This window comes from Hippocampus zosterae, chromosome 7 (assembly GCF_025434085.1).
Source record: "Hippocampus zosterae strain Florida chromosome 7, ASM2543408v3, whole genome shotgun sequence".
NCBI classification, from domain to species: domain Eukaryota; kingdom Metazoa; phylum Chordata; class Actinopteri; order Syngnathiformes; family Syngnathidae; genus Hippocampus; species Hippocampus zosterae.
The window spans coordinates 20526054-20550135 of NC_067457.1; the positions used below are offsets into that span (position 1 = coordinate 20526054).

Sequence of the window (24082 nt, forward strand, 5' to 3'; positions counted from 1 at the left end):
GAGCATATTTAAAAATGAAGAGTTGGCTGAAAAGAGTGGAAAAAGACAGAGAGGACCAATAAGCTTTTAGCGCTTGCTAAAAAGCTTAAAATGAAGAGAAAATAAAATATTCTACCTCATGAAACTATATTGTTGTATATAATTGTAAATAGACATCCACTAAAATACATTCATAACCCATATGTAGTCAACAGTGTGGGACTTCACTATCACTGTGTGAGGTAAGAATCAACAGCTTTTTATCACATTTGCACAACACTTTATGAATACAAGTAATGAAGAAATCTTAAACATGGCAGGGAATGTGTTTCCTTTTTTTAGTTTGGATTTTGAGCAGTACATTTAAAGTGACATGTTGGCGCTCACCAGGAATGCATAAGCAAAATTGCACACATTTTCACTTGAAAGAATAGTGAACAATCTTGATTTTTTTTCTGTTCAAGTTTCAAATAGTGTGTAAATTGAATACACTTCATCTTCAGCATTTTTAGTGCCACTTTTGTAAGTAGCCCTGACACCGTTTTTAGTGCCACTTTTGTAAGTGGCCCTTACACCGTTTTGGCCACGCCCTCTTCCGCTGTTTCGATCACTAGCCACGCCCCCCGCACTCGCGGGCTGCTCTGCATGACTCAAGCGCAACCACGCCTTCATCACTCACTTGTCTACTCAAAAGTCAGTCGTACTTCTCTTTTTTTTCACGCAGCCAACCCCTTCCCGTCACTTTCTGTTCCCTGTACGTCTCTCTTTTTGTTCTGCTCTTATTTGCTGAATCCGGGGCAAAAGGATGGCAGAGATGGAGGGCCTCGAATTTGGGAAGTCAGACTTTGTGCTGCTGGATGAGGTGACCATGGATCAATTTATGGAGAATCTTAAATTGAGGTATGTGTTGGTAGCATCGAGGAAGACGAAGCTATTGATGTAAAAAAAAAAAGTTTGCATTGTGTCACTCATGGCCCAAAGACCACTTGTCATTTTTTTCACCTGTCTGTTGCGTTTTGAGATTATCTTTAAATGTTCAAACCGTAGCTCAAGCTTTCGCGTGGTACTTTTTTCCCTTTTTAATGGACGGGAAATACTGTCTCATCCCAGACAGCCACAATTGCGAATTAAAAAAGTTAATTGTCTGAAAGTATTGTACGTGCCACAATGACACAAATGCAATAATTGATTAATCAAGCAATTTGTGAAGTTCCCGCTTCACCCAAAATCAAATCAACGAGCCCGCCAGTAGCTTGAACAACCCAATTTTCATTTCCTGCTTTCAGTGACTACCGCCACTCACTGTTGTGCCATTTCCTGCCAGCTATTTGTATTCTTCAGCTTCATGCACAAAGGTGGATTATTTGAACCAAAGTCTAGAGACATACCGTTTTTTGGCAGGGGTTGAACAAATTTTATATTCTGTGGTTTTGTTTTTTTTGCAGGTGAAATGTGCAATATCACCCTCTTACCTATGCCTGTATCTACACAGAAAAAGAAACATCATGCGGTCTTTTGTGTGGAGACAGGTTTGAGAAAGGTCGGATTTACACCTACATCGGCGACGTGGTGGTCTCCGTCAACCCGTATAAGCAGATGGACATCTACGGGAAAGACGCCATCGACAAGTACCGTGGCCGCGAGCTCTACGAAAACCCACCTCACCTCTACGCCGTGTCCGACGCTGCCTACAAGGTGATGAAAAGACGAGCCAAAGACACTTGCATCGTCATATCAGGTCAGTTTCGAAATGAATAGGCTGTCTCACCTTTTGACTGAAGAGTTTTATTTTTCCAAGAAACAAAACACTCGGCGATTTTGGCTCCTGGTGTGGTTTGCAAATTTATTCCACAAATGGGATCCAATTTAACTTGAAATTGGAGTCGAATAAGTGCAGTGAGTATATTAGAAAAGTAACATTATATGCCTTCAAGATGAATAAAAGTCGAAATCTAGTACTGCAATGCTTTATGTATATATATATATATATATATATATATATATATATATATATATAACAATTAAAAGTTGGGACTATTTGTGCTTTTTTTTTTTTAAGGTGAAAGTGGTGCAGGGAAAACAGAAGCCAGTAAATACATCATGCAGTACATTGCGGCTATCACAAACCCAAGTCAGAGGGCAGACGTTGAAAGGTAAGACAAGATGGGGCAGTTAAAAAAAAAAAAAAGAAATTCCACCTGTACGCACAAATCAAGATAACAAAGTTCAAACTCTGTGCAACCATCTCGACTTCCTTCCCGTGCCGCTAAATTACTTGCTGCCACATTGGATTGCGATCTTAAATCGGTGACGTGGTGGCGTGGAAGCTCCGGAAGCTCAGGAACAGAAGCAAAAAAATAGGCGATGGTCCTCTTTTCGTGTCAAATAAAATGCTAATAATGTGTCACTTGCCCAATCGTTATGTCCCATTTGCATCCCGTTGCTTATGCAGTGTAAAGAACGTGCTGCTCAAGTCCAACTGTGTTCTGGAGGCCTTTGGGAATGCCAAGACGAATCGTAACGACAACTCCAGCCGCTTTGGCAAGTACATGGACATCAATTTCAATTTCAATGGCGATCCCATGGGGGGCCACATTAACAACTACCTGCTGGAGAAGGTGAGAGCAGGAGCAGCCTCGTGTCTTTGTGAGAGTATTTTCCCCACATCTGTTGTCGTCATGAACATTTGTCTATTTTTCTTTTCCTTTTTTTTGGTTGGGCATGACCTACTCAAGTCTCGGGTTGTTCACCAGCAGCAAGGCGAGAGAAACTTCCATTCCTTTTACCAGGTGGAGTCTCATCATGTCTCGTACAAACTGAGAAGCGGCTTTTCCAATTGAAAATCGACCCGAACCCCGCGTGCGGCGTATGAAACCGATTCAGAGCGCGCTTGATTTGTTGTGCCGTCACAGTTTTTACGAGGCGGATCAAAGGAAACAATGGCCTCGTGTCACCTGCAAAGCGATCCGAGCGCTTACGTGTACACCAAAGAGGGAGCTGCAGCCACTGTGAGTTGAATTTCATTTCAGTCTGACGGGGTTGACATTTTATCCGTCGAGAAATTCACACAAATGGGAACCAAAGTGAAGAAACGAAAACGTCCCGTCTCTTGGGTGTGTTAACATTTTGTCATTGTCTTTCCGTAGACCTGCAACAACGATTACTCAAGTCACAAAGCGGTCGTTCATGCTCTGGAAGTGATTGGCTTCTCCAAAAAGGAAATTCAGTCCATTTATCAAATTCTAGCTTCCATCCTGCATCTTGTAAGTTTCTCAAGAACAGGATTGCCGTGAATTAAAGCGGAAGACTATTTGAAACGGTTGTGTCGTGTTTTTTTTGTTTGTTTTTTTTTCCAGGGTAATGTCCAGTTTGGGTGCAAGGATGAGAATGTTGAAGTTTTGGACCTTGAAGCCGTGAAGCACATCTCAGAGTTGACGGGCACAGACGCCGACGATGTCATCAAGAGCTTGCTGTACCGCACCGTGGCCACCGGTGGCGGCGACGTCATCGAAAAGGGACACACGGAAGAGGAGGCCTGCTTTGGGCGGGATGCTTTTAGCAAGGTGTGTCATATTGATGGATTGATTTGATTGGATTAAATCAACCTTCCCCTTTTTCGACGTACAGGCTCTCTACGAGAGACTTTTCGGGTGGATCGTCGGCCGCATCAATGACGTCATTGAGGTCAAAGACTACAACCCATTGATTCATGGGAAAAATACCGTCATCGGTGTGCTGGATATTTATGGATTTGAGATATTTGACAACAACAGGTTGGAGTCTTTTTCGTCCTCTTGCAATTCGAGGCTGGTGACAAATTCACGTTCATGCGGCCTCGGGGTGTTTGTTCCATCTTTTTTTTTGGGGGGTGCGGGGGCCAGTTTCGAGCAGTTTTGCATCAACTACTGCAACGAAAAGCTGCAGCAACTGTTCATCGAGCTGATCCTCCAACAGGAACAAGCCGAATATAAGCGAGAGGGTATCCAGTGGCAAGACGTAAGGAAAATCAATTCAACTTGCTGCAGCGTGAGCTCTCTGACATCTATTAATGAATCTTGGTCATGCACAGATTGACTACTTCAACAACCAGATCATCGTCGACCTGGTGGAGCAGCAGCACAAAGGGCTCATCTCCATTCTGGATGAAGCTTGTCTCACTGTCGGGAAGGTCACAGACACCGTGTGCCTGGACAGCATGGACGTCAAATTGGCGCACCACCCCCACTACACCTCCCGAAAGGTGAGAGCGTAACCTCAACTGAAGTGGGGTTCATTGGACGGAAGAGCTTCAAAATACATGTAATAGATATTGTTCATGGTTTTGGATTTTATTATATTTAGTATTTATTTCGCTTTTGACATTTGTTCTTTCGGTTCGCTTAGCTTTCGTTTGTTTTTAAGAGCATATTAATGTCCTTCCCCATTCGTTTTAGTGTTAGTTTTTAATTTTGTGCTTTTTAAGATCTGTTGTTATCATTTTAGTTCATGAATCAAAGTATTTTTTTCCAGTTTTACTTTTAATTTCATTAATATCCATTCACTATAATATCCGTGCATCAAACCCACAATTTTCTACAAATATATGCTTAAAACGGAGTCATTCCATGTCTCCCATCCCCAAAACTTGCATGTTAGGGTGATTGAAGCTGTCGAAATTGTCCTGCAGTTCTAATGAGGACAATCACGCGAGAAAATGCTTTAAAAAAATAAAAAACAAGACATCATGTGAACTGCCTTTCTGACAAAACACAAATGAAACGCACTCAAAGAAAACTTAAAATTAGTTCTGCACCCAGATGTCACAAATTATACTTTTCCTCATTGAATCCCCTCATAAAGTTAACCTTAAATTAAAAAAAAAATGAATTGCCCGATATTCTGTAAGATAAACCAAATGAAGCTTCTTAGTCAGACGGACGACACTTTTCAAACCAACTCATCAAAAATGCAATTTGGCGTTTCGACCAGCAGAGGGCAGAATTTCTCTAATGTTCTGCCTTCTGGTTAGACTTAGAATAAAAAAAAAAAAATAATACATTTTATTTATAAGCGCCTTTCAAGACACCCAAGGACACTTTATAATCTTCTCAACCTTGAAATGTTTTGCCTTGACGTTTGTTGGGGGAATTGTATTTCACTAGCATGAGCTCAGAAGTGCAACTTTTCACCTCTGCATTTGTAGCTCACCCCGACCGACAAAACCATGGACTTCCAGAAGCATTTCCGGATCCGCCACTATGCCGGAGATGTCACGTGAGTTTCCCATTTTGTGTGTATGTTTTTGTTTTGTGTTTTGAGCCGGGCTTGATCTTGGCTGGAGAAAGAAGCGGGATTCGTTAGCATAATCCAACTGATCCTATTAAGAGGTCAGTTTAGGACGTTTGCAGCAGAAACATTTCAGTGGGGTTGTTACCGTTTGTGCACAGTTCGAATGAAATGCAGTTACGTCTGTGTTGGGCGCTCAAAAAAGCTATTGTCGCATGCAATAAAGGGAACACTTATCAGACTTGTCTTTCAGCTGTGCTGGCGTACTAAATGGCGCATTGACGTGGGGCAAGATCTTTGTGATTTCAATTCCACAATCTCGTGGATGTTGATTTTACCATGACCGCAGCTCTGCCTTGCCATCCTCAACTGCTCACCTTTCATGCGTTTGATGATGCTAAAGGTAACCGAGGCCAGATGGGGGTGGGGTCTTTGGCCATCAGCGCGACCGTGGATTTGGTTTCAGAACAAATCACGCCTTCAATCTTGAGAGGGGGAAGGACATTAATATATCGAGTGACCACATCAGGATGCGGATGGGGAGTGAAGGAGAATTACCTGTGGTGTGTTTGACTGATAATATGTAACAGCAGCAGTAACCAAGGTTCCACTCAAGTAGAATTTTTTTTTTGACGATTTGATCATTTATATCATTCGTGAAAAATGACTCACGAACAAGTGGAACAGATTTTTAAGCAGGCTCATTTTTGGTTAAGGTAAGCATGTATGTATTATAAATTCAAGTTCTTTATTTCCACCACATTCGTTGCTTTTATTTGTCTTCCTGAATCCAAGTTTTTTTTTCTCCTTTTTTTGTGTGTGTCAATATGACAATGGTACCAAATGCAAATGAGTTCACCCGTGAACTGATTTCCTGTGACTCAAGCCACAAACTCTCAATTGAAAATTGACAGGCTCTCCCCACTTGACCATAGAATCGTTTTTGGAAGGAGGAGCAGAATTAACAATGCAACTTTTATTTCTATTTTAGTGCAGCCAGTCTGAGAAATGATTGAATGTGTCTGTGTGTGGATGCCCTTGGATGTGCGTGTGGTGGATCTTTGTCTCCGTCAGCCACAATTTGGCAGTGTCAGGGCCATGTCCAGGTCACTCCCCGTGAGATGTCACTCCTCCAAGATGCCGCAGCCCACGCTCCATCTCATTTCATCTGAGTCAAGCTTTACTCTGTCGTCTAAATATACCTCCCATACCCTCGAAAAAAAAATACCCATCCACCCCAGCTTCCTCCAAAAACACACACAAGGTTTGACCTACTTTACCCATCCTTTCGTTTCCCTCATTTTTTTCCCCTTCCTCTGCATTACATCAAAATTTCCCCGATGAACCCTTTCTTTGTCCTGAAAAAGCGAATTATATCTCGTGCACTGAAAACGACGCCATAGTTTGGCTCTTTAGGCGACTGGCTTAATGGGAGCACTGAATAGTATTTATGTTTTGGTGCTTGAACGTATGACCAAATGGTGCAGAAACACACATTGACAAGCAGTGTTATGGTACTCGGAGTCATATGGTTTTTATCCCCTATGTAGAACACGTCTTGAGTCGTCTGAACTCAACTGTATAGAGCACTTTAAAAAGAGCCATATCGTGCTCTGGCTCTGTACTGCCCCCTAGGTGGCCAAAACCAGAAGGCGCAGCACAATGGCCATTCAAAGAATGCAACAACAATTATTTAATTCTGAAAGGGCAGCGACCGGAACAGATTAACGGCATTGTCATTCATCTCAATGGGACAAAATGATTTGAGAGGCGCGCGTTTTGAGTTATGAGCCTGGTCGCGGAACAAATGAAGCTCATGTCTCAAGGCATGAATCAAATCTCACTTGTCAGCTGGGTCTTATCATCATGTCAGCTCGTCCTCCTCTCCTCCGGAGAGCATCTGACCTGATGTTTGCATGTCCTCCACAAACTTTCCCGTCCTTTCAAGTGAATCCCGTGACTTGCTTTTATGTTGTTTTCAGCTTGGTTGAAACAAGCCTTTTATGTGTGGGAGAAGGATGTCCACGCCGCCGCCTATGTTTGTCATTATTTTTTCATTTTCTTCATTAACATTACAGAGCTTTCTCACTGTAGTGCTGTTAATGAGCCCCCTCCCCCCCAAAACAACTTATTTTGCATTCACTCCAGCTGGCATACCCCCCCCCCCCCGCCCCCCTGTGGATGAACATCTTATGTAATTTGTGCCATGTTGTGACATCTTAACCTCTGATGCTCAGAAAGCCACCCAAACATTTTGCAGGGAGCAGACAGATTAAATTGCTTGACGGTTCACTTTTTTTTTTTTGCTAACCCAAGCGTGAGTTGTATTCCTGTTATGGAAATCTGCTACGCAGCGTTGCTTTAATCCTCAAGAGTCAGTTGGAACCGAGCGCCAAATCACTCACGAGGTCATGACATGACTCTCTGTGTAATCTGTGTTACTCTGTCTCACTTATTTGAATTTGATCATCTTGATTCTTGTCTTAGCTGATTTTCAGCTCGCCCCCCCGCCCCCCTCTCTTTCAATCTGAACTACTTTTAGTCTTTCTAACGCTTCTTCTCTCCCTCTCGCCGCCTATGACAGATATTCCGTCGAGGGCTTTTTGGACAAAAACCGAGACCTGCTTTTCCAAGATTTCAAGCGCCTCATGTACCACAGGTGCCAAACACGCCATCACAGTTGCGGCTCTTTAGTAATGAGGCCAAGTTACCTTTTGACCTTGTTCGTATACATTTAACCCCCCCCCCCCCCACCCTCTTTTGTGCTCTTTCGAAGCTCCAACCCAGTGATGAAGGAGATGTGGCCCGATGGTCAACTCAGCATCACGGAGGTCACCAAGCGACCGCAAACGGCAGCCACCCTCTTCAAAAACTCCATTGTCGCCTTGGTGGATAAACTGGCCTGCAAGGTTGGACGCCACTTTTCTGTTTGTACACAAATTGCAAGTAATTCGCCAAGGCCGCACAGCTACACCCAAAAAAAAAAAAAACATTCCGTGATTCTTATCAGTTTAAAAAAAAAAAAAATCAACCTCACGGTGAGGCCAAAAAAACCTTTGTCAAAAATGGAACTGAAACACGGCTTAAAATCCTCACTGCATTGTGGCATTGGAAAGCACTTTCGAGTGGCCATTTTGTTTCTCATGGAGGGGAGCCCGCTGTAGTAGCTGCGCTGTAACAAGATAGCGTGTCCCTTGGAGAGAGCCCCCGTTGATGCGAAAGCATTCACCTGCTACTTCGCCTGCTACTTCGACATGCTTTTAATAAAGCGAGATGTTATACGAGCCTCAGCTGTGTGGCACTCCCAGAGGTCAGTTTTCACAGCTCCGCCGTCGCTCGCAGTTGGCAATCGCTGTCCGTCAATCATCCTTTATTTGGAAGGCGCATTTCTGAAAGTGCTTAGCAAGTCCATAGTGAACTACAATCAAACGAAACGACTCGAAATAACTAATAAGGAAGAAATCAAATAAAGGAAAAAAAAAACGTTTGTCTATACCGTATGTTAAATATGCTGAACAAGCAAATCGGCATCCGCCTTTTTTTTTCTTCAGGAGCCGTATTACGTGAGATGCATCAAGCCAAACGAGCTGAAGTCCCCGTTGCTGTTTGATGACGCTCGCTGCCAACATCAGGTGGCCTATCTGGGTCTGCTGGAGAACGTCATGGTGCGCAGAGCGGGTTTCGCCTACAGGCAGCCCTACGCTCGCTTCTTGCAGAGGTAAGAGACGTCCTCGACGCGTGATGCACAATAGCCCCCCCCCCCGCTCGTTACCGGACTTTAAAACGTTCCTGAAAATTACCACTTTACCCGAGGTATAAAATGACGTGCGAGTACACTTGGCCCAATCACATGATGGCTTCCGACCGGGAGGCCGTGGAGGCCATCGTCAAACAGCAAGGTTTCCAAGGCGACGTGGCGTACGGCCACACCAAGCTTTTTGTGCGAACGCCTCGATCCCTCTTCACTTTGGAACAGGAGCGAGCCGCCCTCATCCCCATCTTGGTGCTTTTCTTACAAAAGGTTAGCCGCCTTGGCATTGCCAGCCTTTGCGTCTATTTAATGAGATGCGGGATGCGGTTACATCGAAGAAATTAGCATCTCCTGCTAACGACCTAGTTGAATGAGTGAACAGAGAAATCTCGCTCGGCGAGTCTCGTTTAGAAAAAAAAAAATTCACACAGGTATGGCGGGGGGCTCTGGCTCGTATGAGGTGCCGGCGGATGAGGGCCATTTATGCCATCATGGGCTGCTTCAAGCGCTACAAGGTCAAGGCCCACTTCTGCGAAGTGAAGCAGCGCTTCGCCAACGTCAGAAACATGGCCGACTACGGAAAGAGCGTCGAATGGCCGACTCCGCCTGCCGCCCTGAACCGGTTTCACGCCATCACGGTTGCGTTGCATCGCAGGTCAGGGAAGGGGCTTTCTATTTCGCTTACGGAATTGGGCTATTTCGAAAATCATCACTAAAGTCTCTTTTCTTTTTTTTTTTTTCAGGTGGTGGGCGAGACAGATGGTGAAGAAAATCCCGCCGTCAGACGTGCTCGAGATTCGAGCCAAAGTCGCCGCTCTGACTGCTCTTGGCGGGGAGAGAAAAGACTGGGGCTGCAGCAGAGCCTGGGAAAGAGACTACCTAGCCAATGTAAGGATCCCGCACGCAAACCCCGTCGAGTCAGCTGCTCTCTCGAGGAAAAGCAAACAAAACAAAAGAGTGCACGCTCACACTCTGTACTTAAAAAGCGGGTTGTCAGTGTTACTTCAAGCTTCATTTCATTAATCAAGTACCACCTTAAAAAAAAATACCATAACTCTATGTTGCGCCATATCGAAGTACAGTCTAATAGTAGGCCTCAGTGTTCAAAAATGAGACGGAGGTTTTATTCCTAAAAGGTTTCATATTATTGCTCGTCGTGGTAAAATTAGGCCCAACTTGAACATTAACACTGAAACAAAATATTGGATGATTTAAAAATAAAAAACAGTCTTGAAATGATTCAGTTAGACTGTACTGGATATAAGGAAAGGAAACCTTTATTAATCTCGCAATGGAGAAATTCCCAATTCACAGCAGCAAAGTTATGAAATGAAGAAGTAGAACAACAAAATATAGGAGCTGCTGGAAAGGCAGCCACTCTCGCGGCGCCATTTTGAAGTCAACATTACACAACACAACACGTAGGACACAGACAGTCGTGCAATCTTCACCACTTTTCTGCATACATTTTATAAAAGTTAAATAAAAACATGTACGCAAATAAATGTGTACAAAACGACCTGTAAAGATTCAATGCAAACATATTGAACTTCAAAGGTTAATTAAAAGCGAACTGGACTTACCTAGCCAGTGATTCTTTCAGATACCACTAGGGGGAGCCGGCATACCACTTGCATGACGTGTAAGCACACTTTGGAGAACCACTGCTCTCGGATGGAGGGTTGTCTTGAAATTTCCCCTTGCCGCAAACGCTTTTACTGCGTCCTTGTGACTTTAAAGACGGAGACGATAAAAATCGATTGCCTTTTAGATCCTATATTTTTAATCTTTTTCCCACGTGAGCTATGCGTGCTAAATGCAACCTAAATGACTCGCTGTGTTTTTACACGCGGCGATAATCTTTTATGAAATTCCACGGAGCGCATGTGACAACTCCAGCAAGCAAATAATGTGACCAAGGGGCACTTGTGAGCCCCCAACCCCCAACGAATCCCACCCTCTGATCTTTGAGTAGCTAATCTGAGCTTGTTTGCGGGGCCACAGGCTTTCGGAGATGCCTTCAGGGAGCGCCAGCATGACTTTGGCACAGTCCTGAGTCGCTCCTCACATGCGTTTGTGACGGCTTGTGACTCAAAAGTCTCAATCGGGGGCCGCCGGCTTCACGTGATTGGTGTTAATTCTACCGAGACCTATAAATGCGTGTCATTCAGCATGCTCCGTGAAAGAATGAGTACACAGAGAAAAACAAGTAGGGCAAAAGTTCTGAAGCAACGGATTGCATTCAATAGAACAAACGATTCTCCAGATAGCTGGATTATTTGTATAATTATAATTAATTATTTGAAGCCTGATTGTTTATTTTGTGTAGGTTGTTGTTCACGTCAGATAGTCTTTTGCTGATGTCAAGCAGGCATAATTTCACGTATGCAAAATAGGAGCACACGTTTCTGTATGCATCTGTTTTTTTTTTCTTTAGTTGATGGGTTTTTGGTGAGTAGGATAAATGGATGTTATTTGTGGGTGTGATTTTGAGTTTATTTTTTTTAATTTTTTTGGTGAAATCTGAGTTCGTTGTATTTAGGTTTTTTGATGCGATGTTTTTTGGGTGTTTTTTTACAATTTTTTTTGTCATGGTGCAATTTTTTGTTGTCTACAAGATTTTTTTTGTGTGTGTGTATTAGGTTTATTTTGCATATGCATCAGGGGTTTTTTTTCCAGATGTTTTCATGTTTCAGAGTAGTTTTGGTTGGCAAGGGAGTTTTTTTTTTTGGTTTGACTGAGAGGTTTTTGTCGATGTGATTTTTTTCTGGTGTCAGAGACATTTTTGATAAGTGGTAATGGTAGGCAAAATTTTGGCTTGCACAGCAACGTTCATATTGTGTTGCATCAACTCTCCATACCAACCGCATGACAATTTTCTCATTAAAAAAAGTAATAAAATTGGCTGATAATAACCAGACTAGACTGAGAGTGGCAATAAAATCCCGCATTACTGTCTGAAAATGATCAACTCGGCCACAAAGGCGTCATCGTAGGCAGCTGCTGATGTTCGCCAATCAACCGAAGACCTTAACACAGCACTATTTGCTTCCCCCGCCTGTCACATACAATGGCCGCCACTGGCTAGTGAGACGCGCACCCGTCCAATCCTTGCAGTTGCAATAATACAAAGCTTTGATCCCCGCAGGTGCGAGACTGCCCTCGATCCAGTTCCAGCTTTGCACGCATCTCCCGGGAGCTGAGGAACAAAGACGAGTACAATCAAGTCCTTTTCTCGGGCTTCTGCCGGAAGGTGAATCACATGGGAAATGCCCGCAAATGAAAACGTGTTTCTGCTCACTTGTTTTCATTTCTGGCCATTGAGCCGAACATTCTCAACTATTTTTCATAGCTGGGAAGATCCTGTAAGTGATTAAAAAATAAAAAAAAAACACTCAAATTGTGAGCCATAACCCCTTTTTTTTCCTCTTTGTGCTCTTTCGTAGGTGAATCGGTTCAACAAGAGCACCGACCGCGGCGTGCTCGTCACAGACGGGTGCTTCTACAAATTAGAGCCAAAGAAACAATTCAAGGTCCTTAAGAGAATTCCTTTGGACAGCGTAAGTTATCAACATTTGCTGAATCGTATGTCAACATGCCTTCCATGTTGGATGTGGCAACGGGAAGTGATCGGCGGCGATGGTCTCATTTGGTTGCTGCTCTATTAAAACTCGACGATCCCGTAATTCAACGCACGCGATGTACGGCATGACAGAGCAGCGGTCTACTTTTCTTCAAGTCGTTTTATTCTCTTAGCGTCTGACCCGGATACGACTCCCAGCCCTCAGTATGAGCAACGGTGCCTAATGGCTGCTATCTTTAGTCACTCCTCGATGATACTGTCTAACCTCTGGCGTGTTTTCAGCTCTCGATCTTGCGCTTTAAAACCACGACATGCTAGACATGCAGAAAAAAAAAAACGGGGATGCCGTCGATAGCGGCCATTTGGGTCTCTAGTCTGAAAGGAGACCAGTCATGCTTGTGTGCGTATGGGTGCACGTGAGCAATTAAAATGCTGGGTAAAAGCAGCAACCAAGCAGTAGTTAACAAGAAGTAAAAATCATTGAAACGTTTGACAGGGCAGAAACATCAGCTTGACCTCACGATAGGAAGAAGAAAAAAAAAAAGTCGCTCGTCGAAGCGGTTCACGAAAAGTTCACAAGGCTTTCTAAGCGCGACTCCCGTGTTGATATTCACAGCTAACGGGACTGAGCGTGACCAGCGGGGTCGACCAGATGGTGGCGCTGCACACCTCCTCACAGGACGACGTTCTGCTGTGTCTCCAATGTGGGGAACTCTGTCCCAACCGGGACCGTGTCGGCGAGCTGGTGGGAACGTTGGTGGACCACTTTACACGGTCAGTGATACTTTCGGTGCCGGGGAAAATTTTTTTTCTCTGATTGGCGGGAAAAAAAATCGGGATTTTGCAGCCGTGTCATCCATTCCTAAATGGAATTCTTTCCTCTCTTCCTGTTCAAAGGCCTCAACCAAAAAAAAAAAAAAATCTATGAAGGTCACATAATATGCAAATCATATTCTTGGCAGGACGGCCCGGTCGTCCAGTGGTTAGCACGTCGGCTTCACAGTGCAGAGGTACTGGGTTCGATTCCAGCTCCGGCCTCCCTGTGTGGAGTTTGCGTGTTCTCAACCGGCCTGCGTGGGTTTTCTCCGGGTGCTCCGGTTTCCTCCCACATTACAAATACATGCATGGCAGGCTGATTGAACACTCTAAATTGTACCGAGATGTGAGTGTGAGCGTGGATGGTTGTTCGTCTCTGTGTGCCCTGCGATTGGCTGGCAACCGATTCAGGGTGTCCCCCGCCTACTGCCCGGAGACAGCTGGGATGGGCTCCAGCACTCCCCGCGACCCTAGTGAGGATCAAGCGGCTCGGAAGATGAATGAATGAATATTCTTGGCATTCATCACTGTCACGGGGGGGTGGGGGGGTCATCGTTGTTCACGTGCGTACACACCTGTTGTGAAATCCTGAAACTATACCCCACGCTGGCATTTATCACATCCATCGGCGCGAAATGTGACCGTTGTTTCTCGATGTGATTACAAACCGACCGCATTCGTCTGGAAGATGCGCGCCCGGTGTGTGTTCGCACACTCTGAAATGATGCGGTTGTACATTTGATTGCTTGGCCTCCGGCGCCGCTCGCGCGCGTCGTTATCGCTCGCAACATAAACGATCTGACTCGCTCGTGTCCAGGTTATTTGACTTTAATGTCTTTTTTTGGGGGGTGGGGGGGCTAGAGGGCACTTGTGTGGCCCCGCAGTTTTATTAGTTTTAGAAAGATTGTGTGTGTGTGTGTGTGTTTTTTTTGTTCGCCTGGGATCACTGCGACAGCTGCATTGCGCTTTGCGGTGCTGCGGAGGCACCAGTCGGGAGTCGGTGTCAGCCCCCCCCCTCTCTGACTCCCTTTGTGGCACCATCTGTGGCGAATGGAGAAAGGTTGTGACCCTTGATGAGGCTGCTCATCAAAAGGAAGCTTTGGAAACAAAGTCAGGGCGGAGTTGTGGTCCCCGAGCCCACAGAAGGTGGCTAGTTGGCGGCATCGAGAATCACGCGCTCGCCTCTGTCAGGAAATGAGCTCCCGAGTCACACGCATGTCATAATTTGGCATTTTAGGGACGAGCTAAAGGGGATTCTGTAAATGTTACACGAACAAGAATAAAATCGACGTACATTCATTCCCGTTAAGTGTTTGCGTGGCAGCCGAGGTGCGGCGTCGCATCAAACTGGGTCACCGAAAGGCATGGCTTGAAGCAGATGTTTAAAATGCGACTTGGAAAATGCGTCATGTTCCCTCGGTGAAACGCGTCCCCTTCTCACATCGTGTGTCAATCTTTCCTGAATGTCTCCCCCACCCCTCCCACCTCTCACCCCTTTCTGCCTGTCTCTGGCTTTCTCTTCCCATCGCCTCGCTTCTCTTATCACCACGGCCCAGAATGTCAGCACACGATTCGAAATAGTTACAAGGTACAGTCCAGACTAAATTTAACCAGAAGGCACATATTCTCAAAATTTCACAGCATTTGTCTGGATAATGCAGGGGTGTCAAACTCATTTTTTGTCACGGGCCACATTGTACTTACCGTTTCCCTTGGACGGCCGTTATGAATTTTAGGAAAGCACATACATGTTTAAGATAAGATAAGATATCCTTTATTTGTCCCACACTGGGGAAATTTACAGCCTCCAGCAGCAAGAATGTGGGTAGAAAGAAAAAACAAACAAACGGCGTTCAATTAAGTGCAATATGTTTAATTACATACACGGCGCACTACAAATTGATGGATAACTCGTTTTAAAATCAGAACTCAAGAGTAATGACTGTTATTGTGGATTACAGATGACAATTTGAAATTTTGGTTCAGACTTTAGCAAGCATCATGGAACTTGACGTGCTTGATTTGCTTTTGCGGGCCACAGAAAATGATGTGGCGGGCCAGATCTGGCCCCCCGGGCCTTGACTTTGACACCTGTGGTAGAATATATACTTGCCAGGAAGTCGTGTGTATTGTGGTGGTGGTGGTGGTGGGGGGGGGGGGGGGCTGTCGTGGGTTGAACTTGTGGACCATCTGCTGGGACAGCTGGAGGGACGTGGCAGGGGGGGGCATGAGTGAGCTCAAGGCGGGATTTAAGGTATGATCTGCCCCCAGCCTGGCGGACAAGCTCGGGTTCGTTGTTTTAAAAGGTGATTTGGTGGATTTTTGGTCATTCCATCAACTTTTGCAGCTTAGCTATAGTCGAGTCTCTTGTCGAGTCGTGTCATGTGGTTGAAGGGGGCCGCAACTAAGCAGCCGCCCGCTGCCCGGCTTGGTCACCGGCGACCTTGTTGGCGTCTGACCTCGTCGGCTGAGCCGCAGCTCACGTGCAGACGTGAACAAAAAAGCGGCCATTTCAAATGAACTTTCTTTTCCCCCCTGTCCGTGAGTGCCGTTATCCTAGTTCCGAAATAGCCTTCTCCATTTCCGCCCCCCCACCCCCCTTTTGCTTTTTCTCCCTCAGCGGCTGTCCTCAATGTGTTCGCCTGTCTGGCCCGACTCAAAAGGCTGCCGAGCTTCTGCCCTCTCATCGGTCAGATGCCACCCCCCCCCCAAAAAAAAAATCCCACTTCTCGCTCCCTGCTGGTCCCAACTTTTGATTTGATGGATTAGGATCAGTGGTAGTAATGCGGTTTTGATCATATGGCGAGTTACTATAGCAACAGCTTTTAACCCAGGTGGAAGTAAATAGAGTGTAGACGCTGACCTATTTTCTTACTCGGCTCCCAACCAACCCGGTGGGTCATGTGGTTCCGGGAAGTGTAGTCGTGAGAAAATTCTATTTGTGATTTCAATAACTCCTCTTTTGTCCCGGCATCTCGAAGTCTTCCCGGCTACCGACCTCAAAACAATTCCTTTTTCAAAGAACCTCTTTATGTATTTCCAACAGCAGTCACGCGCCAACTCTAAATTGACCTCGGACCAAAGTGGGACAAACAAAACGCTTTGACGCTGTGACGACGTGATCACCAAGTATGCATGAAAAGCTTCGCGTAACCTCGAGTGACGTTTGACTCCGTTTGACCAATCAAATGGAGACCTGGCAGTCACATGACCACGGCGTTTCCATGGGCCCATTTCCTGCACTGTCCCTCTGTGTTTGCGTGAAATTTCGACATAAGAATTTGCTCACCGGCGCGCTGCCCCCCTTCGGTGTCCTCTCAAGCTGACTCACAGACGTCCCCTTAGATTGGAATTTCGCACTTGATGACACTTACTGTCCCGTTAATGATTCGGGGCATGTGCAAAATGAATCAACCATGCCAGCGGTCACACTTTGCGCCACTGTTGTTCACATATGACTATTTTTTTCCCCCAGAATGCCCCGCCCCCCTCCAGAACACTCAAGTGGTCGGTTTCCGGCGGCCGAAATAGCCCAATTGTTTCTGTCAGCAGCTGATTATAATGGATGAAATTGTCGATGATGTATGCGGTGACGCCGATACTTAATCCGCGGGGGGGTAGTCGGCTAGCTGCCACGGTCTTATGCCGCCGTTGCCATGGCGATGATGGTTTCGTGTTGGGAAACGATGGTTAAATGCGGCCGTTGAAGTTGAACACCTCCTGGGACAGGAACGGGTGACCCTGAATGGCAGCAGCAACAGCGCAGAAGCACGAAAGGAGATTGATGATATCGAGGCGGCGATGAGAGGGCCTCCCTTCGGACCTGTCTTCTCTTTGTGGGATGTTGTCCGTCAGTGGCATTATTCGGACTCAATGTCACGACTTACTGGACCCGAAAAAGTTTTCCCATTTTGCCCTTCTCACAAGGGCACAAATCGTAAAAGCAATCTTACCCAAAGCATTTAATTCACAATTTGAGTGGCTGCGTATTAAAAAAAAAAAATGTTTATCACTTGATTTTATTGCCGATGTCACATTATTCCCTCGGAGCGCCTCTTGATCCGATCGTCACATAATGGGACAAAACGGCATTAACAACCGTTTGGCGTCACGCTGACTGGCGATGCTTCGCCACACGTTCGCGGCTCGGATGCTCATAAAACAGCCGCTGATTCTCCCACGATGGAGGTACCAGAGGCAACATATTCACATTGCATTCGCTGCACCCTGCTTCTCCGAGGTGGGAGGGGGTGGGGGGAGAAAAATGGAGGCCGACTGCTTGGAGGGTGAGAGAGGAAGCAGAAGATGAACCGTCTCTGCACCTTTCAAATCTGTCTTCGGCGCCGTATACGGGACGATAAATTATTCAAATTGCACGGTGTGGGTCGTTCGGCTCAGTGCGGGTCATGTTTTTAGAGGGAATCGTGACGACGACGCTTCAGAGGCTCGGTCCGGTTTGAGCGAATCATCATTTGCACCCCCTCCTCCCCCCTATAAGAGAATACTCATATAAATTATCAGCAGGGCGTGAAAAAAAACCCCTACCAAGAAAGTCTTGTGAATACTCATCAACTGTGATTCACTCAGTTCTGAATGAATTCCATTTGATGAGCTGCCACTTGGAATGTTTTGCGCATGAACCGCTCATCTCATGAAGCCGACGACACGAATAGGATGGCGTTGATATTTTCGGCATCGTTCCCAACACCTCCAGTTAAAATGCGTCCATGCGCTCGTCAGCCCGACCAACTGTTGCATTCGCACCAAGCAAACCGCCAGGACTTGGTATTTGCTGTTTACGCACTTCTCGGGAGGAATTACGCATGAGATGATCGCTCAACGGGCGGGGCGGGGCGTGGGTGGGAGTTTTCACCGCATAAACATGGTAGGGTGGAAGAACGGATGAGGTTTTATATGGCCAGCGGATGCGCATAGAATGCAAAATGATTTAGTTTGCTCTTTTCATAATAGTTGACCTTTTAAAAAGTGCAGCTTCCATCATTCCATCCATTTCTATGCAATATGTGACTCACTTTACTTTGGAGTCAGAAAATCCTCCATGAAGCGTCTCCAGTTGGTCCATAATGCTGCTGCTCTCCTCTTGACTGGTACTCGTAAGAGGGAGCACACAGCTTCTACTCTGGCATTCCTTCACCGCCTTCCTATCCATTTTAGAATTCTTTTAAAGTTCCTATTTGTTTTCAATTTTTTTAAAAATGGCCTCGCCCCTAATTACCTGGCTGAGCTATTCGAGGGACCGAGAACAAAGCAGAGACTCGGAGTGAATCAAGCTTTTTCCGTTTCAGATCCCTCTCTTTGGAATGACTTTCCACTGAACGTTCAGCAAGCCCCTTTGTTGCTGCCCATTCTTTAAGATATCCTTTAAGATAAGATCATTTAAAGCTTCAAACTATTTTTTTATTCTTTGGCTTTTGACTCACCATGAGACTAGATTTTTTTTTTTTACTTTCTGTTTTGAATGCTTTCGACCGTCTGTCATTATTGTTATTTTGCTCGGCGGAGAGCACTTGGCAGACGGCGGCGGTTGTTTTGAAAGTGCTCTTCCTTCCTTCGCCTTGATATCATTTTTTTTTTTTTTAAACGCCTTTGTCAAAAGTCCTCTGAGGAATTTCATTGATCGACTATACGATTCATGTTTGTTGCAAAATTGGATTGATTTCCGTTCACGTTCATCTCCTTTTTGCCTTTCAGCGAAAGAAAAACCTCATTAGCCGTGAAGGTGTGCCCGTCGGGCATCCGGCTACACATGCGTGGCAAACCAAAGACTGTTACCGTGGAAGCCAAGGAGGGACTAACTCATGCCGATTTCAAGAAGAGCAAAGAAGGTTTCATTCTACTGGTTCCGCCCAAATGAGACTTTTTATCCAGTCAGCTGCCAGAACGAGATTCTCCTCCAAACTTGGGTACCCTCTAGTTGAACATGCTAACAAATGTGATAGTTTTGAGCATTTAGAAGATATTCGAACTGTGAAACGTTTTCCTGAAATAAGTATCAAGTTTAACGGAATAAATTGTTTTCAACGGTTCGTGCGTGTTCGAATGTCGACCCGCAATTCGTTCTGTAAATTACAAAATTTGTTTCCCAAGAATGCACCCATGTCATGTTTAGGGTTTTCCTATATGCAGTCCACTCAAGTTACAATATCTGGTGTTTAGGGGAGAGGGGAAAAAAAAAACCCCAGTTGGATTTATCTTGAAATCCAAAGCATCCGCTGAAAGCGTGCGATGGAGCTCACCGACTGCACGAAAGTGGCCGAAATGACGCAAGAGTTATTTCCTGTCTTGTCCCTTTGGTGTCCTCCGGATTAGATCAGAATCGTCGCAGGAGGTTTCGGTGCAGGAAACAAATAACGTAACGACTATTTAAAACAAACAATTACAAAAAAATACATGTATGATTAGGTCACAACCATTGCCAATCTTCAATTTAACGTCCACAATGTTATTCATCACGTGCAAAATATTCACCAATATTTGCTCACATTTTCCCAGTGTCACGATGAAACTGTAACTCAGAGCCTTGGAATCGTTTCATTCTTTGTGTGACGTTTGGCTGCCGCCTCCTTGCCCGGATGCTTCATTGTCTCGTCGCTTTATACAAATCGAAGTCGTCGAGCGCTAATCGAATTAATCAGGCCCGGCTGATTGTTGATGCAATCACTTAAAGCGCCGTAGCAATTCCATTACAGAGAGGCCGGCACCTGGCCTCTCCTCTTTTTTGGGATTACCCGTCGCGCAACTCGGATTTCGTAATGAGTTGGAGAGGATTTAGCGTTGGATGTGTCCCAGAGATGTTTTTTTTTTTTTTTTTTTGCCCCTAAATCCTCTCAGGGGGCAGACCCGCCGCTGCTTTGGAGAGCCCAGCAGGTTTTTCCTACATCTCTCCATTATCAGACCCCAGGGGAGGTCACATGTTGGAGATTACAGTAACATGAGGGGCGGATTGCTTATTCTCTCCAAACTAACGTGGCGACAGACCGGATGCGCACTAATCTGGACATATTTGAGAAACCAATTGAACAAGAACGATCTGAAACTACACATATAAAATTGTTAATTATTAACATCAGCTTCGGGGGGGGGGGGGTTATTTTAAATTTATTTTGGTAGAGTTGTTACTATTATTTTTTTTTGTTGCTTTTATTAATCTTATTCTATCTGCCAGCCGTTAGCCGCTAATGTCGGCCGGCGAACTGGTGCCATATGTAAGGCGCAGTAAAGTAAAGTCGGATGCCAATTTCAACAATGTGTTAACAGCTGAGCTAGCTGCTAGCCATTAGCCGCTAATGTCAGCCGCCGAACTGGTGCCATATCTAAGGCGTAGTATAAAGTCGGATGCCAACTTCACCAGTGTTCACAGCTGAGCTAGCTGCTAGCCGTTAGCCGCTAAGTCAGCCGGCGAACTGGTGCCATATGCCAGGCGTAATATAAAGTCGGATGCCAACTTTCAACAATGTGTTAACAGCAAAGTCGCGACAATTTGTTTGCTTGTCATTGCTGATTATTTAATAACAGTTTATTCGTAACTAAAGCGGGCAGGAAATGGCTAACGTGTCACATTCTCTGTGAGTAGAGGTGATGTCGAACATTTTTTTTAATTGAAAAAAATAATTCATAGATTTAAATTAACAGCAGCAGTGTGCACATTTAAAATGTTTTGAGATCTTGGGATTCATTAGAGGCTTATCTCATAATCGTTTAGTTCTCAATTAAACCAGAGGTGTCCAAACTTTTTCGTTTGAGGGCCGCATATAGAAAAATGGAAGGGTGACCCCCGAGCTTTAGTTTGGACACCACCTAATTAAACTGAGCTGAGGTCTGATAAAGCAATATTTGCAAATAAGTCACTTTCTCAAAGCATTTTAAGACTGGCGGGAAAGACATGAGGTGCACAACTGTGAATATGCTTCAATGTGAAATAGGTGGACAGGTGTTGCGGGCACCCCTCTGCTCAGTCTAGTGCTAAATGGGCACATAAAACCCCGGCGCTCTATCCGGTGTCCCCGTTTTAATGTCAGAAAAATGGCGTTGGCGCTCTGCAGGGTTCCTTCACGTTTTCAAAGCTGCACGCCCCCTCCATGGCACTTTGGAGGTCGGCAACACCTGAGTTGACAGCGGGGGGGGGTTGACGGCACAGACAAGCCCAGATGGAGCACAGCCCTCCTCACAGGGCGCTAAAAGGCCATCTGCACCCCGGGCCACTGTGAGGCGAGCCTTCAAGCTATTTTCTGCCTCTCATGAATCCACGTGCAAACAAATTGGCACGATTGCAGACGGAGGTTTGATTTCACTTGTGCAGATGCAATAATATTCAGACATCCGAGTTGTATTTCCGCTCCGTACTTTATTAAATACTCCATATAGTCAACAGTGTCATCATGAAGAAAAAAAGGGGGGGGAATGTTTTGCCTTCGACACACTCTTAGTGACTTTATGAAAGTTTATTCGGGTTAATGTGCTTCTTTGTTTTAGCGGGAAGTTACGGAGGAAGGTAACCATAAACCCAGAGCGACCCAGCCGGGGCTGGGGGGGGAGATTGTGAAACTCGACAGTTATGTTATATTTGTTTATTGTCTCCGTTTTAACATCTGCCCACTGTTGCCCCATGTGCTGCCGTAAACAAAAACTTGTGAGACAATCTGTGTGTATGCAGGCTGCCCGGAGCTGCCTGAGACAAACACCGCCAAGTACAATGGCCATCTTTGTGTCACCATCTGCTGCACTGATGAGAAGAAAAAAAAAATCTATTGATAGCCACTTACTTGATCAATTTGATAACGTATGACTTCAAAAGGCACCAGAGGGGATTGCCACATAAAACATCATTCTAAACCCCACCCCAGAATGATCTCCATCTAAATTTAAAGTCATGTGAGATTGTTTAAATCAGAATTTTGCCCGAAGAAATCAAATGCTTTTCAATTTCAAGAGCTGGAACAAATAACTTTTTTTTTTTTTTTTTTTTTTTGGAACCAGTGTTTCTTAGCATGAGCAGTGATGATAATTCCTAATGGATGTTGACAACATGCTCCTTACAAAAAAATAAAAAATAAATTAAAAAAGAACCAACACATGATATTAAAATAAGAATTCATCATGTATAAAAAGCATAACATGAGTAGGTAAAAAACAAAACACACACACACAGTACATTTCGAAACTACCAGCCGGCATGCATTCTACGACACGACAGCACTATTACCTTATCCTGTTTTTTTTTTTTTCTCCTTACATGACGGTTTTTTTTTTTAAACATTTTTTATTGTAATGACATTTTTGGGGAACGCGCCGCCATATTTACATCAGTCTCACCACGTTAAGGCGATCATGCTAACCTGCAGCAGCAGCACCCTCCAATAATTTAACACAGCTCACAGAGCCGTGACAACATGAGAACATTTTCAGCTTCACTGGAAACAGTTTCCATTCCTGTCATTTAAAAATGTTTCTCCAGTGAGAAAACCACTTTTGTCACCTCTATTAGTACCCTTTTTGACTCAAAATTGTTGGCGAATAGATCCCCTCACCCCCCCCCCCCCATCGGAAATGACACAAGAAAGTGGCAAAATATTTCTGAATCAAACCTTTTTTCACGATTTATCATTTCCTGCCCCACAAAAATCCAAGTCCAAAGTTTTCCCAAGATTTAAAAAAAAATTGCAAATACTTTATAAATACCTCAAACACAACTTAACAGTCTTCTAGCACTTACTGTTTTAATTGCCCGAAGACGATGTAACCATTTAACAATTAAACATCCACTATAACACGACAACACTTGGCCGTGGTTTGACCCATTTTTGGCCTTAATTGTATTGTATGCACGTGAAGACTTTTCATTGCATTTTTTTTGTTGTTATTTTTTGGGGAGGGCAGTCTCTGCATTTGGCTAGTCGGATAAATATACACTCACAATCCCATCAATTTGCCCGTCAGCTTCACAAATATAAATTTCAGCTTCCGAGTAACTATCAAGTCTCGGTGACGCATGGCGATACCGAAGGCGTGGTGTGTTTGCTCTCCCGCAGGTAGATCTCAAAGGAGGCCTTTGATTGGATGACGGGAATTACAGGTCCGGCCGAGGGGGCCGGTTAATGAGCTTGGAAGCCGCTGCGCTCCGAGGAACGATTGGAGGAACAGCTACCGGATCCGGCCCGGGTCCTGATTGGATAGAGGTAATGTCAATGGGGGGGGGGGGGGCAGTTGCCATTTATGTTCAGCGTGTCACGTTTGACATGTCGCTCACTGAAGGATCGGGGATTGCATCCTGCTCCTGGTAGAAGCCAGGAAAGTCATTTTTCAAAACAATTTTTCGATTCAAGTGGTCACACTTGTCGTCATCCTCCGATTTGAGTGAGAATTGGCGACCGCGATCTTTAACTTTTGTCCGACAGACTCATTAGATCATAAAAAAAGATGAAACCCCCCCCCCCCCCGCGTCGTCGTGCCCTTCCCTCGTCCTGACGATAGCTGGCAGGGTTGGGGTGTCAAATCTAATGAACAGCTGAGCGTGTGCGCAAATGGGGATGGAGCAGAGCGGCGTCGGGGGGGTGAGGGGGGGTGGGTGGTCAGACGAGACACAAGTGTCCTTGTCAAAGCTGCGCAGGAGCAACAATGAGACCAAAAATGGCTGCCGTTTGAAGGCCGAGGAAAGGCGACTCGCTTTC

General features: G+C 45.1%; 1 protein-coding gene across 3 annotated transcripts; it reads left to right on the top strand.

The window, feature by feature from the left end:
- The first annotated feature begins 603 nt into the window (after positions 1-603).
- On the top strand, positions 604-22484 carry myo1g (myosin IG). 3 transcript variants are annotated; one of them, XM_052071448.1, is made up of 22 exons: positions 628-879; positions 1509-1717; positions 2039-2132; positions 2432-2597; positions 2715-2768; positions 2892-2987; positions 3126-3242; positions 3336-3542; positions 3607-3752; positions 3861-3975; positions 4049-4219; positions 5162-5232; positions 7829-7903; positions 8021-8153; positions 8796-8962; positions 9058-9265; positions 9427-9650; positions 9739-9883; positions 12144-12248; positions 12442-12555; positions 13195-13352; positions 19107-22484. In XM_052071448.1, the coding sequence occupies exons 1-22, from the start codon at positions 785-787 to the stop codon at positions 19267-19269; spliced, it is 3033 nt and encodes a 1010-aa protein (XP_051927408.1). In that variant the 5' UTR covers positions 628-784; the 3' UTR covers positions 19270-22484. The 3 variants fall into 3 exon arrangements, with proteins under 3 accessions (XP_051927410.1, XP_051927408.1, XP_051927409.1); XM_052071449.1 differs by having other exon boundaries at positions 629-879; positions 1472-1717; XM_052071450.1 differs by lacking the exons at positions 7829-7903; positions 8021-8153; positions 8796-8962; ... (5 more) ...; positions 13195-13352; positions 19107-22484 and adding an exon at positions 6319-7356 and having other exon boundaries at positions 604-879.
- Positions 22485-24082: the final 1598 nt, after the last annotated feature.